This window comes from Cottoperca gobio, chromosome 1 (genome assembly GCF_900634415.1).
Source record: "Cottoperca gobio chromosome 1, fCotGob3.1, whole genome shotgun sequence".
In the NCBI taxonomy this organism is placed as follows: domain Eukaryota; kingdom Metazoa; phylum Chordata; class Actinopteri; order Perciformes; family Bovichtidae; genus Cottoperca; species Cottoperca gobio.
Genome location: NC_041355.1, coordinates 5,770,621 through 5,785,927, shown reverse-complemented (window position 1 = coordinate 5,785,927; position 15,307 = coordinate 5,770,621). Strand labels below are relative to the sequence as shown.

The 15,307-nt window shown below is 39.8% G+C and overlaps 1 protein-coding gene across 1 annotated transcript; it reads right to left on the bottom strand.

Annotated features, from left to right (window-relative positions):
* Window positions 1–573: 573 nt before the first annotated feature.
* Window positions 574–13,860, bottom strand: cpe (carboxypeptidase E). Its single transcript, XM_029442327.1, is given in 10 exon segments — window positions 574–1,751; window positions 2,583–2,701; window positions 2,875–2,940; window positions 2,943–2,973; window positions 3,314–3,453; window positions 4,476–4,658; window positions 5,027–5,144; window positions 5,575–5,742; window positions 5,967–6,163; window positions 13,445–13,860. Coding segments are annotated over 10 exon segments (1,362 nt in total). The 5' UTR covers window positions 13,686–13,860; the 3' UTR covers window positions 574–1,652.
* Window positions 13,861–15,307: the final 1,447 nt, after the last annotated feature.

Genomic DNA, 15,307 nt, shown 5'->3' with positions numbered 1-15,307 from the left:
CTTGGAGGGCTATGAATACATTTTGTCCCGAAATTACAAAATGACCTTGATTCATCATGTAACCTCATTTGTACTAAACTTACTAAATAAATTATTTAAATAAATGTTATAAGAAATGTATCCAACATAAAAAAAAAGACAAAAAACAGGCAGGTAACCAAACAGACATTGATATAAGAAAGGAAGTTATTTGGTTACAATAATGTGGTGGGCATTAATGCATGGCAACAATTATAGATGTACTGTACCACACCATTAGATTCAAGGTTAAGTCGCTATCTCCAGATATATCACTAAAGATGTCCCACTTTTCTTTAAACATATCATTTTTCCAGTTCAATCTTAACAGCAAAGGTATTAAATGTAGTGGCCACCAATTAAACCCATTTCAATTATAGACATTTCCTTCAAAGCAACAGCTACTCTTACTCGTAACTCTTACTTAAGCTTAATCCTCCCTAATGTACACTATTAAGAAGTGCATTACACCAGTTAACATGTAGGACACTCCCAGTTTCTGTCTGGGGCGGCTTCTTTCACCTGACTGAGCTAAAACAAAAGGCCACACAGGACTTTGGTTTGACAACATAAAGAGGGGAGTTTTATTCATCAGTTCATTCTTTACATTTGTAACTGTTTCTATAGATTTACATTCAATAAATTTTTTCTGTGGACTCAAACCAGGTGAACTTCATCCATACGGTCAGCTAACCTTTCTGTGTCTAATCAGAAGATTAGTGTCAATTTACCCTTGAAAAAACACATTGTACATGTTCCTTATGTACCACAGTATTACCTGTGCAGTGCACATACAAAGGAATGGCTTTGGGTAGACTGAGGTGGACAGTTTATGGTATGGCCTTGTTTTCTTTGACTTTTTTTTTGTTACAAAAACCACACATTTCTTGCTATACCCATAGTTCATAAATACAGTATATATTATAACCATTCATCTTGTGCTAAAATCAAAGCTGTGCTGCAGTCAGTTTAAAAAAACAAATCTCAACATCAATAACAAACAGGAAATTGGCTTTCCTGTATAGATTGTTTACAATATATTGTTTACAGGTTTACAATGTTTTTAATGTCCCAGGTTACATCTAAACCATAGCGTAGTATTTTTTATGTTACAGAGAGAGAAGCAGTGTGTATGTGTGTGTGCCCAAGTTACTGTGACTTGAAAGGGTGTGTTTCTTTGTATTGTATTTGTACTAAAGCCTGGAGAAACGGAGACATTAAAAACAGGAGAAAATTATGAATTATTTTGGACGTAGCCATGTGGTAATGATGTAAACAACTCTTTTACATACATAATTAATCAGTCACTCATTGGTTATATAGATGGTGCCATGGTTACCAAATCACGTGTACGATAAAGAACACAATACCACAGAAATCAACACCGATCGATCTCACTGCCAACAAACTACCTGCAGATTCCTCCTGTGTTCGTTTCTGTGTCTGCAGGACATTCTACAGGAGTATGAGGCAGTTTGAGGTTACATTAATAAACAGGTATAATCAATTAAAATAATGATCGAAAGAGAACAAAACAAATAAAGAGACATTATATTCTGAGTGGACGGGCACACAGAATGTTGAATATATTACATCGATGTGCGGACGGTCCGATTGTCAGCCAGACAAACGCTTTAGAAGTTTAGTGTCTCCGACATCATCTTCCACCAGTCCATCAGCTCCTCCCGCTCCTCCTCCTTCCTCTCCATCAGAGACTCCAGCTCAAAGTCCACCTGAGACGGTGACAAAGAGCGACATGGAGACAGATGAGACGTGAAAAGGTAAACAATGCAGTAGAGTTACCAGAGTTTTACTTTAAGACAGGGTTTTCAGATTTTTCAGACTTATTCATTAACAAGCTAAGACTCCTCCTGGAGGGCTTGAAAGAATAAAGTTACTTTTATTCAATGTTTATAAAATGTAAGCCCCTCTGTGAGGATCCACCGCCTGGTCACGGATCATTATTTGTATGTGGATTTGAGCTCTTACATCACAGGAAGTGGCTGTTGTTAGTTGTGGTGATTGTGAAAAAGTGGCTGCATGCCCATCTTTTTAACAAACTCATCTAACTGGAAAGTTGTACTGTAAGTACATAGTTTGTAATCTTTTTCATAAATGTTATTATAACCATGTCCCATGAAAAGACCAAAACCGCCCATTTATAAAGTATCTTGGGAACGAGTCTTGGGAAGGAAAAATATATATCAACTGTAATAATAAGTAATTTAAGCAACTGTTGTAGACGAGCATTATAAGTAAATAAACCAGGAGTAAATGAGGCATCACATTCCTAACTGGACACTGTTTTAAATATGGCTGGCTTAATATGCCATTTCTGCATTTGTTAAAACGATTTTGATGGAGCAAGCTTCAGTTAAATATACAGTATCTTCTCTGCATCAAGTTAAAGTTTCGAAATATTCCTCAAATAGATTTCTTACTCACATATTTACAATAAATCTGCGCCAGAAATGCTTTTTGCAAGCGACCCTTTTGAAATATGACGTGAGCACACAATGATTGTGAGGCAGATTTTGGTTGGTTCACTTGTCTGTGAGTCTCACCCTGGTTGCAGGGCTGTAGGGAACAGCCACCTTCTTGATGACAGTCAGGTATCCTGGGGCAGAGGCTGCCACTTTGTAGTTTCCTGGAGCCAGAAGGCGCCAGTAGTCTCCATCTTTGGCTAAAAAAATACAGATATTCTCCTTAATACATGTAAGTGAGCAACAAACAGAACATATGTGCAGTACAGAGTTTGTCCACTAGAGGTCCTTACAACATCATTTCTCACATCACACCTCACATAACGGAGGCATGGTTGTCAGGATTGTGTGAATTTGCACTGGATGCTGATACCTGTGGTGATGTCATGGTCAATGCCCTCCACAGAGACGCTGGCATTGAAAATGGGGCTACCCTGAGGTCACGCACGAAGCCCTTTACACCCCGGTGAACCTGCATACACACACAAAAAAGGCATAAAGAGGGGGAAAATATGTGTTTAGGATTCATGGTGCTCTTTGGAGGGGAAAACACATTAGACAACAACAGAAACATTTCACAACAATCTACTAAATGTAATGTTTTCTTTTGAAGGCACCCTTATGTGATCATGCTAACAATGTCCGCTCTAAATAGCAATAGTAGAAGAAGTGTTATGTTGTCATACCACGACAAATCCCCTGAAGTTAAGGTGGACGGTTGTGATTTTGACACTGCGAGACAGATGTTTATGTGCCATCATCAACCAACGGTTAACACTGGATTCTTTAACCATAAAGGCAATCTTGCCTACCTGCTCGATGTAGTTGACCAGTGAGTTGCGGTTCTGCTCCCAGTAGTTCTTCAGTGTGTCCTCACTGGGGAACTTGTCACAGCTGAGCTCCAGAGTGATCTCAAAACAGTTGCTGCTGAGGTAGTTGAAATCCTGCATGCCTGTAATGGGTCAGTTAAAAATAAACAAGGAGAAAGAGAGCGATACTGACATTAATGAAAGAACGTAGCAGGAAGTAGAGATGTTGCCTGTGACAGTAGAGAACAAACAAATAGACACCCAGTAAGTCTGGTTTTGGTGTTTTTCAGAAAACAGTTCAGGCTTTTAGGGTTATTATGGGATATATTTAGTTAAAAAACATTTTAAATAAAGCCTGACTAGTCCAAAAGGTCAGCAGCTGATCTTAGCTTATATACACAGATATATCTGTATTGTTGTAAATGCTGGATGATAAATAAGATTTTGCAGAACAGAAATGTGAAAGATATGTTTGGGGTAGTTTGGAAAGTGTTGCCATTGCTTAACTTTCACCGGAGAGCACTGACAACTGTACAATATCCCCTTCAATGCATATTGTTTTAACAACATACAGGATCCTTGTTAAAAAACATTGTGGGTTTTTGTAAAAAGAAAAGAAAGGATTATTATGTAGTATACTGTTGACATGTTCTGCCCTTATTATATTACTTACTTATTATATTATATTATAGAGTACAGTAGTGTGTCGCTATTTTTTTATTATATTATTTATGCAGGGGAGATGATTTGATTTAACATGATCTTTTTTAAGTTTGACAATAAAAAGGATGTTCACTAAAAAGAGATGTGTGATGCAATAAAGAATATATATAAATATATTTTAACTAAATGTAAGGTAAAGTGATCCCTTGATGTTTTAGTGCCATTTTGAACTTTAAAGCATTTTTGATGATTATTGGGATAATAATCGTTTATCACATTACTTTAGTTCATTTAGCTTATTTGGATAATCGTGACATAAAATGTTCAGCGCGTACGATTCCTACACCAGAGGATCCCACACAGCATACATACAGGAACTCTCAAATATCAATATTAATATCAGCCTAAACTATATCTAGCCCAGTTTTAACCTTTAACCCCAGGTGTCTCTTCACCTGCAAAACACCAAGCCCACACACACATGCTGTTGGTTGTCTCTTACCTCCTGGCACGCTGTACCAGGCCCCTCCGTTAGTGATGCCATCCTTGAAGCTGGAGTCATCGTCGTTCTTACGGCAGGGGGGTCGGTTAGGGTCGGACATGACTGGGTTGTAAATGGAGTAGGCTCTTGCCAGAGACTTGAACACAACATCATCTGGACTGGAACTGTACTCGTGAGTGGAGCCTTAGAGGAGGAACGAGAGGGAAGGGAACACACAATGTTTAGACCGCAGCTGTGATAAAGTATTTTATTAATTACACCTGCATCTGTAACACATTAAAAGTGAGTAAACAAATTGTGTTTTACGTTGAGTAATAATGCACAGGAAGCCGAAGAAGGAAACATTTTCCATCTGATTTAAATGAGATGTTCTGCAGAGTAAACTAATAAAATGTTTGTTGTGTTTCATTTATAGGTCAGATATTTGTCTCGTTAAATCAGTGGAAACATTCTTATATAGAGCGAGGGAACATTTTATATACAATTTAACAACCCAAACAGAAAAACGAGCGTGTGTTTGAGATCCTGTGTCCACATATGTGTTTATGTACCAGTGCGGGTCTCATCGTAAGGGTAGTTGGCCACCACGTCTCCTCCATGCAGGTTAGCTGAGAGCACGAAGGGGATATCCATGATCCAGTGGATCACTGCCTTGGTCTCTGGAGCCAGCTGCAAAAGCAAAAACACGTAAATTACTCAAACTTAAAAATACACAATGCACCTGCAAAGCAAAGAGGCCTTTCTGTATCGATACATTGTTATGATAAAAATATCGGACAATATATAGCCGCTTTAAGTCAATCCCAATTGACAATGTTTTTTAATCTGCACCTAAAAATAGTCCCTAAAGACATGCACAGTTTACTACTGTTTGAGTAACATTTGCTAGATGTTTAATAATGAATAATGATAAGCTTTATACATAGATGTGTTACCTTTTATAAAGATTAAAATGGTCAGTAGGAACTAATGGGTTTAGGGCTGAGTGCAACAGACATGATATAAAAGTCGGAAAGTATAAAGTGCTGTTGTTTTGTTTCATGGGATTTGTTAAAGAAATAACAGCCGCTCCTTTAATCACTTATGTCTTTTTGCGTACTTTGGTGTTTTCATCCACAGCCTTCTTCATGTTCTGCAGCAGGTGGTTGTTGGCTCCACCCTCCCGTTCATTGATGTAGATGATGCGGTCCAGATCGGGGAAGTTACGGTTCAGATCCACCCCCTGTGCGTTACTGCGGCCGACAAACCAGTCCTTAATCTCTCCGGGCTGAGCAGGAAACAGGAGATGGTGTTTAAACATACGTAGGGAAGCGAGACAGTGTCTGGAGCTTCAGTAATTACTGTTCTGGTACTGCTCTGTATGTGTGATTTAAAGATGAGAGTCGTGGTAACTAAATCTATGTCTGTTGTTTTGTAAACCTAATCTGTCTGGTTGTAAATCCTTGTAAATCCTGCATATACAAGGTTTGTGTTTCTGTTTTGTTTCATCACCTGTGAAGCGGCCTTCTCGAAGCCATCTGGGTTCATGGAGGGCATGAAGTGGATGCGGGTGTTGTGGACGAGGTCGATGATGGTCTCGTTGCCTTGCTGGTACTGGTTGCACAGGTACTGAGCCAGGTAGATGATCAGCTCTCTGCCCACGGCCTCATTGCCGTGCATGTTGGCGATGTACTTAAACTCAGGCTCACCTGCAGGGAAGAAAAAGACACTTGCTGTGTTACTGCGACACAGACAGAGCTATAATTCGACCTCATGTATTGCAGCTCTTTCTATACCGCGTATCACACACACACACACACACACACACACACACACACACACACACACACACACACACACACAATTAGACTATAACACTGTATCCTCACACTCCAGCAGGGACAAACACACTGACTCATCAGCTGAAAGGTTAAACACAATTTAACTCTGCAGTCCAGAACTCCATTTGGACAATAAAGACCAGGAGACGGTGGCTTATTGAGTGACACTGTCACAGATTGGTCTGCTTGAATCTCGCTGAAGTAACAGGCCTGGGGTCAGATTTGACTTCATCACAGGAGAGTTTCACTCCAGGACATCATGTATGTTACAAAAATCCCCAATTTTGTAACATATGGGCTAAACCTCATGCAGTTTGTCGCTTGTAGCCTGTGAGTCACAGCCCTCACAAAAACACACATATTAAATGTTTGTTTTCACATCATTGATAAATGGATAGAAATGATATATGAAATATATATTATGGAAAGGTTGTCATGTTATTTTGTCACATCTAACAGACTGCTCTTTTTTTATCTTTAATATTTTATATCTAAGGTGAAAGCTTAGATGTTCATTGTTATGTTATAAAAGAAAATCTCTTGATATCTCTGGAAATTATTATTAAACGTACTGCAAATGTTGTGGTTTAGTACACCTTACACCACATGATGCTTTCTGAATGTGTTTGATTCTGGCTTAGGGTTTATGTGCGTGAATACAAACACGACTAGATTTACTTTACTTGCTTTCCTTTATCATAGGAGATATTGGTTTCACATGTGAGAGCTATTTATATCAGTATTCTCAGTAAAGCTGTGTTTTAATGACCAAGGCTCCAAACATCTGTTAAATATACTAATTAGCTTCTAATTAATTAGTTTCTTCAAGCAAATAGAAACACATGCACATTAGCAAAAGAGAAGTGCTACTGAGGAGTTATATAAAAGCACTTTAACAAAAGGACAAAGAGGATAACAAAGTATGTACCGTGCAGACTCTTTTGATGAACTACAAACCAGAGATTACTGGCTTTCTGTGGCTTTTCAAGAAATGTGTGCGTGAGTGTGTGTGTGTGTGTGTGTGTGTGTGTGTGTGTGTGTGTGTGTGTGTGTGTGTGTGTGTGTGTGTGTGTGGTGCAGCAGGGGTCCAGTTTTATATTGAGGTTTTTTTTTGTGTGTGTTTTATTGTTTTTTTTACCTCTACTCTGATTTTCAGGGATTCTTCTCCTATTTCACGTCATTAAATGTAATTTGTTGCCTGTATAAAAATAAAGCTTTCAAGATGCAAGTGTACATGTGTGTCAATAATTTCAGATTGGCATTTTTTTTTTTATCCCTTTCAGCGTCTTTCTTTGAGTGTTTGATGTATTCCAGTGGCTACACGCACATACCGCCCAGCACACATCTGCTAGTCAGGTTATTTCTAAACGCTCTGGTTGTTCTCTAATGATTTCAAGACTACAATTAACTCTTTCTGTTCTGACGTTGGTGAATGGTTTTTACAGGCTTAAGAGGCCTGACAGAGCTGTCAAACACGTGCACTCACACGTTCACACACATACACGCACACTTTGAAGTTGGACTTTGCCTAAATGAGTTACTACGATTCAAGCTCTTACACAGATGCTCAGTATGTGGAGACCTTTCCTTTCTCCAACACATGTAGGAGGATGGCTATTGATAACTTACTGCATTCAATATTTTAGTATTAATATCATTCATTATAATCTTTGCAAATGTATGCTTATGTAACAGCTCTGTTCACTCCTGTTATACACATATACACACGCAGACCAGAGGATGCATTTGTACGGGGGACAAATCAAAATGTAATGTAGAGCCAAATATGTCTTCTCTCTTATTTCTCTGTCTGTACCTCACTGAGCTTTTATTCTCTCGTGCAAACACATAACCAGACACGCAAAATTGAATAAAAAGTCCAAATGTGAATTTTACGTGATAACTTCACATACGGGCACGTGTGGTTTTTGGACAGTTCCCTTTTGAAGTGATACAAATTTTCGTTTTAGAATCAGAAAGTAAATCACAGATTAATTTATTATATGTTAAACAACATTTTTTTATGTGTTTAATGCACAAAAGTTGTAGTGTTTGTACATTTAAAGCAGAAAAGGTGGAGTGTGCACAAGGCACAGGACAACAGCAGCATACAAAGGAAAAGGACAGGTAGTCCGCACACTAATTATTGTAACTCCCAAAAATGTATAGATGCAGCATTTCGATCTTTAAAGATTTTCTTCAAGCAAATATGTGAGCAAAAATTGCAAATTGTAGGCGTGGCTGTTGTTTTTAGCTGCAACTAACAACTGGACATAAAATGTCAGAAGATTTCCCAGAGGCCAAAGTCATTTTATCCAAAACCAAAATACATGTTTAGTATACAATGATATAAAACGGAGAAAACTAGCAAATCTTCACAATGCAGAAGCTTGAAAATGATTTTTATTTGATAAAATGCTTAGCCAATTATCAAAACAGTAAAAGATTTGTCACTCAGCTTATCAACTGATTCATTGTTTTCGAGCCTAAAGAAATCCTGCTTTCTGTTCACATGTGTGTTTGTTTGAAGAAAGGTAGAGGATTGTTTAATTGTTGTGGTATTCAGTGTGTGGACACACTCCCTTTCCTTAGTTTTTATACATTTCACATATGAAAGAGGTGCTAAATATCTCTAAGCGGTGGAGAATGTGTGTAAAAGTCTGACGTGGCGCAGCTCCTCACTTACACTCAGGTCGATATATAACACATCTGAGGCTGACAGAAACCCACTGCATCATTTCTCACTTCGTCAGGAATTATCAGAAAGTGTCTGGCAGGAGATCAATATGGTCTCCTAGGTGACCACGTAACAACCACTGCTGTTGCCACGTCATCAGGGAAGCACCACTCCGTCGTCGTGGCAACTCTGACACGAACAGGTGCTTAGGGAGACAAATCAACTCGGAGGTTGGGTAAACACACTCAGACTGCGTGCGTCTGCCTGTCTCATGTACACACACACACACACACACACAATACACACATATGTATAGAAGCAGTTCGTAAGCTCTGAACGGCTGCCAGCTCTGTTTTTAAGATGCCTTTAAACATGTTATTTTGCACAAAGTAAGAGTCTAAAACGCAAAGCTATTCAGTGGACAATTAATCAATTATTAAAAGAGTTGCTCAGTTATTTTCTGTGAATCTAATAATGTATTAATCCATTAATTGTTTCAGCCTTAACATGTGACAACTGTGACAACCATATTCTATATTAGCTGGTGTATCTACTGGTGTAAATATAGTAGTGAAATTTGAACACTACTTCATTTTAGCAAAGGAATAAAACAATAACCATTTTGTTAGCATTCACCAACAACATATCCCATGAGTCTTTGCCACACTGTCAAAGCCTTGTGGGGGATTACCAACAAAGTAATTGCTGTTATTTGTGTGGTAAATAGAAGACCCCATTGACATGTTTCAGCTTTTTCAGACAGACTAATACAAGGAACCCTGTAGAATTAAAGCAGCAGAGGCGAGTGAAAGAAGGTGGGACACCTTGTATAGCCAGCACACAGCAAGACATGAAGTGACGTCACGCACTCATGTTGAGATGCAGCATATGGTGGAAACAGAAAGAAAATGAAAATATGTTTAGCAAAAAAGCAAGAAACAGAAAGGAGGCATTGTTGGTAGAAGAAGCAAAACAACACAAAGAAGAAGAAGAAGAAGTCGGAGCAAGGTGAAGGCGGAGAGGAGGATGCATGTCAGTGTCTGATGTTTAATAAATGACCTCTAGCTGATTTGCCTTTCTCTCATCTTCTTTCAGTTTCTGCCTCTCCCTTATTCCCTCGATGTTCTTTCGCCCATCCCACTTCTTCTCCCTCGTCACCCTTACACTCCGGTTACATTTCCCGTTTTCTCAATCATCATTCCTTTCTTTTTTTTATCTCTGTTTTTCATCGTCCTTCCTCTCAGCTGTTTTTGTTATCTCTTCTTGAGGAGGCTCCTCACAGCTAAAATCTCCAAACAATGCACTAGATTTACACTCTATTCTCCTCCATTGTATGGAGACTATTAAATCCATGTCTTCCTGTGTTTCACTTTATATTCAATATGTAACTTCATACATATCCAGCAGTGAGTCCGGCTGCTATTCATTTGACTGAGCATCTGTGTGCGTACTCACTGGGGATTACATACTTCCTCTGTCGTTTGATAAAACAGTCCAGCGTCTCCCCTACATGAGAATCTACAGCATGTTAAAGCTGCGCCTCATAATGACATGATTTATTTATTTTTGCACCTTCAGACAAAGCCAAACCCATTACAAGATAGGGTTTCTCCTCATACTAGAAGCCTTCTAAATATTTCCAGACATGAGAGTCAAAAGAGTTTAGCCAGAGCCCATTTTACTGCAGAGAAGCCCCTCTGTTGAGCACTTATAACACTAAATAAGACTTAAGTACATTAAAATATGACACAGCTGCAAGAAGTAAACCTCCTTCAAATGAGAAAACATGCAAACACCTGTGTTTAGTAGTGGAAGAAGTAATGTTGGGCTGTGTAGTTGGATAGGCCTGGCAAACAGCACATTTACACTTCGATAGATGAGAGTGGTATCAAACCTCTGTTAACACAACACTGACATATGACGCTTGTTAGCAGACAGTTACACATCCAGCAAACACCTGGTGTCTTTTTTAGTCTCCATATCAACTCTTGAGCTATCTGGCTCTTTATATGCTAAATGTTCCAGTTTCTTCGCCAGCTAGTCTCTAAGTGTGGCTGCTGTTTGTTGCTGGGCAGGTAGCGCTACTAGCTAGAGATTTCCTGTTGCCTGCTGCAGACAGAAACAACGTTGATGAGAGCGGTGAGAGTGAACCTAAACAAAAGGCTATTTGCGGGGCCGTAAAACCAAAACAATTAGTTTAATGACAGGTTTGGGAACCACAGCTGAGGGGAACTACTACAATACTCATGTTATCTGTTGCTAATATAAAAATAATGATTAAAGTAACTTGAGTTACCTCCCAACACTGTATATTAGTATGTAACCAGTGTATTTACACTCTCTAGGCACTTCCTGTGCCGCAGTGTATGACAGATGGCTGCGTACTGACAGATGCATGAGCTCAGGACCGTCATCCAGCCAACCACGAGCTGCCAGTCAGCTCAGTCTACTAAGCCGATCTGTTGCCCCGGCAACTGCTATTTCGGCTCCACCTTAGAGTTTCAACACATTGCGGGGTCAGATAAAATATTGGTCGGGCACCTTAAGGGGAAGCGTAGAAATGTTTTCCGCTGTTTGCAGATTTCACACACACATTTATGTTTTCTACCACTGACACTGAAGCTATCATCTTGTTCTTCCTTCACTCTGCTTTCTTTGGACTGTCAGTCTCTGGAGCTCTTCAGTCTCTGTTTCAGCCCCCTCTCTCTCTCTCTCACTGTGGATGTTTTGATCGGCAGAGGTGGAAGGAGAGGAGAGGAGAGGAGAGGAGGAGGGGGGGTGCTGCCCCTGTTGGTGGAGCAGCAGCTTGGAAACTCATCTGGTAGTAATAAGGTCTCTACATTGCTACTGTGACTCACGCCGGCGCACACCCACCAGACTATTACAGGCTTATTTAGTACGCACATATGGTCATTTGACTCTGTGACCATGCAAGCAGCTAAACACACACAACCTGAGGTGCACCGTGAAGACCACACAAATACACCCAGAGAAGAAAATACACCTTTACATGAGGCATATAGTTGAAACACCACAAACTGTAAACCATATATACTGTAATTACAGGCAATGTTTCGTTTTTCTTTTGAGGGCTCTGTTTCTGAAATGTCTGAAATTAATCACTTCCTGCTGTATGTAACAGTCAAATCTCCTGTTTGTTAAGAGAGATGGACAGGATCCACTGACCTGTGTGTTTATTAAGGTTAAATGTACTGCATGCTAATCTATTCATGTTGCATTATTGCTCTTGGTGCTAACACACTGTCCTCTTATTATCAGGAGTACAAATTGCACCTTTTCAACATTTATGGTGTCAGTATTTCTGGGTTGGTGCACCATGTTGGTAACACACACAGGGCAGCTGTGACTCAGGAGGTAGAAAGGTCGTCCACCAATCAGATTGTCTGTGGGTCGATCCCCAGGCCCTGCGGTCAAAATGTCGAAGTGGGGAAGATACTGAAGCCCAAATTGCTCCCGATGGCTTAGTCAGTGTGTGTGAACGTCAGTCTCTCCTGATGAGTGAGTAACACCTTGCATAGCAAGCCTCTGCCACCAGTGAATGCTGACTTTTGATGTGTTCTCTACTGCTGCTGTTTTATGGCCAATATGATGAAGCCATCAGATTATTTTAAAGGTGACGTTGCACTCCTAAATGGACCTTTAAGAACAACTTCAGGCGTGACTTTAGAAAAAGCAGAAGGTGTTCAGCATCTAAAAACAGCAGTGGTGGTTTGCAGTTCCTGTGGCTGGTGTGCAAACTGCCCTTCAAACCAAGAAGTGTCACATTTTTCCACCTTTTCTACTCTATGGTTTCTCAAAGCCTGCAGTCCAGTCCTGACAGTATGAAGGATGATGAAGCTGATAGGAAGTCATGACATTACTCAGCTTCACTAAGAGACATCATAACTGCTCTAACACTATCAGGACTTCATTTAATATTCAGTCAAATACTTCCTTATTTGAAGGCTTTGCATGGACTATTTTCTCTCATATGTTGCAGCCTACACTGCTGACACATCTGCTTTTAATCGGGAGGGATTTTACCTCGAACACCAGGCGAAATGAGCCATGACATCTGCGTGTGTGATGTTTTTCTCAGCATCACGACTCGGAATAAGCACGAAGAGATCTTTATCTACCAGCAAAATGGCGGCTTTGCGTGGCTGATCTCATAATCTATCATCTAGATTCCTCTGAAGTGATGCAGCAGGCCCCTGTATGCACGGCACACCTGCACTCGGCCTCTACTGTTCTCCGGTCATTTCAGCATACATCAGCCACACATGTCGTTTCTAAATAACCCTGGCAGAAAATAAGCGCACCCGCAGGCTGCTATGCGCAATAGTGCGTGGTGTGTTTGTGTTATCACAGCTTGTGGTGATGGGTGAAGAAAAGCGAGGATGAAAGGCAACGGGGATGGGGCGCACATTCACCGCAATATGAAGCAGACTTTTTGTATGCGTAAAACTGACCAGGCTCGTGCGTCCCGGGGTTGTCTGACATCTCCAGCACCAGCAGCTCGCGGCCCTCGAAGCTCTCCCCGATGGTGTAGATGCGGGTGATGGTCGGGCACTGTAGCCACACCGACACCAGCGCCTTCCGCAGCTCCTCATAGCGGTGGTACTCGAAGGAGATCTCCCCCTCGGTGCCGGCTGCGCTGACCAGGGAGACCACTGCGGCCCCGAATAAAACTAGCGAAGTGAACTGTTTCATCTTGACGTGTCCTCTTTTCCCTAAGCTCTGTCTGTCTGTCTGTCTGCCTGCAGCTTGGTCCCAAGTCTTATTTCTGTGTTGCAGCCTCGCTATAGGCTATAAATATATCTTCCACTGCTGCTCTCTCTCTCTGTCCGTGTGTGATGCGCTGCTGTACCTGAGCCTGAGCGCAGATTCCCTCCAGTGTCAAGCACGACAGAAGATTTACACATCCGGTCACAATTTTCGAAATAAAGACTTGAGATGAACAGCAGAAGGTGTATATTGTTGTATATTTGTATATATTTAAGATAAAGGACAATATATTCAAGATAAGATCGAGCAGAACTTTATTCATCCTGAGAGAAATTGTTTTGCAGCAGTTGTAGAACAAAGTAGGAAATAGTGGAAATATCAATAAGCATATTTCAAATACAAAATATACACAATTACAAAAATATGAACTGTTAATGGTTAGCTGCAAATCCAACTCGTACAAGTATGCACATATAGGGGATGTTTGGAGCAGGACAGACAATAAAGAACAGTATATGTGTATATCCTACAAACTGGAGCTGCTGAAGCACAACAAATACTCAAAGATATAAAAGAGATGCTTTCATTTTCAAATGAGCAACTTCAGTCTATGATTCCTTTGTGCACTTTGTAAAGTTGGCTGCAACAATCCATGTATTAGTCGCTCAACAGGAAATTAATTATCAAGTATTTTGATGAACAATTAATCAGGTATTTATGAGGAATAATCTGTTTTATATTATTGTAATATTAAAATAAAATATATTTTAATATTTTACAAATCAAGCAATGTAAAGATGTCACTCTGGGAAACAGTTTGGTATTTTTCACAATTTATCCTCATTAATCAGCAATAATAAACAGATTAAACAAGTGTCCATTGCATTCCTTCTGCAAACCCAAACAGTTATGTAATGTTTTTCTATTACAAAGCACCAAAGTAAATACAGTTTGATAATAAATAAATTACAGAAAATGCAATGTCATCAACATATAATAAAGCAATTAATTTCATTAATTGTATTTAATAAAGTATTTCAGAGTGTGTTGGACCATGCTTTCCATTCATGTGTTTTGCTCCTTAATATGAAACTGCCTCACTTCCTGTTTGGTAGCTGCTGCTCGCTCACTTGACGCAGCAGCAGGGGTGTGTCCACAGTGCAGCAGAGAGGAGATGGAGGGAACCTACAGCAGAATATTCACTTCCTCCATCAACCCACACTTGTCTACAGTAGTGTCTACTGAGAAACACTCACTAATAAGATTCATATCTGTGATGTTAATCTTAGAAACATATCTTGGTCTGTGATCCCATTCTGTGTAGAAATGTGTCCGTGTGTAAATAATGAACATCTTATTTATACTGTGGACACATTTCACATTATGATCTGAAGAGCATTGTTGTATTAAATTCTAGAAACTAGAATTCTGCCTCGTGTATATCTCATATCGTCATGTGCAGTTTACATGTCTGTCCAAAATGTCATCATTTTATCCTCTTAGACATTAGTGTGAAATTGCCTAAATAAGTGTATGAGTTCAAAAATGTTTTTTTGAGAAGTCACAATAACCTTGACCTTTGACCCCCCCAATGTCTAATCAGTTCA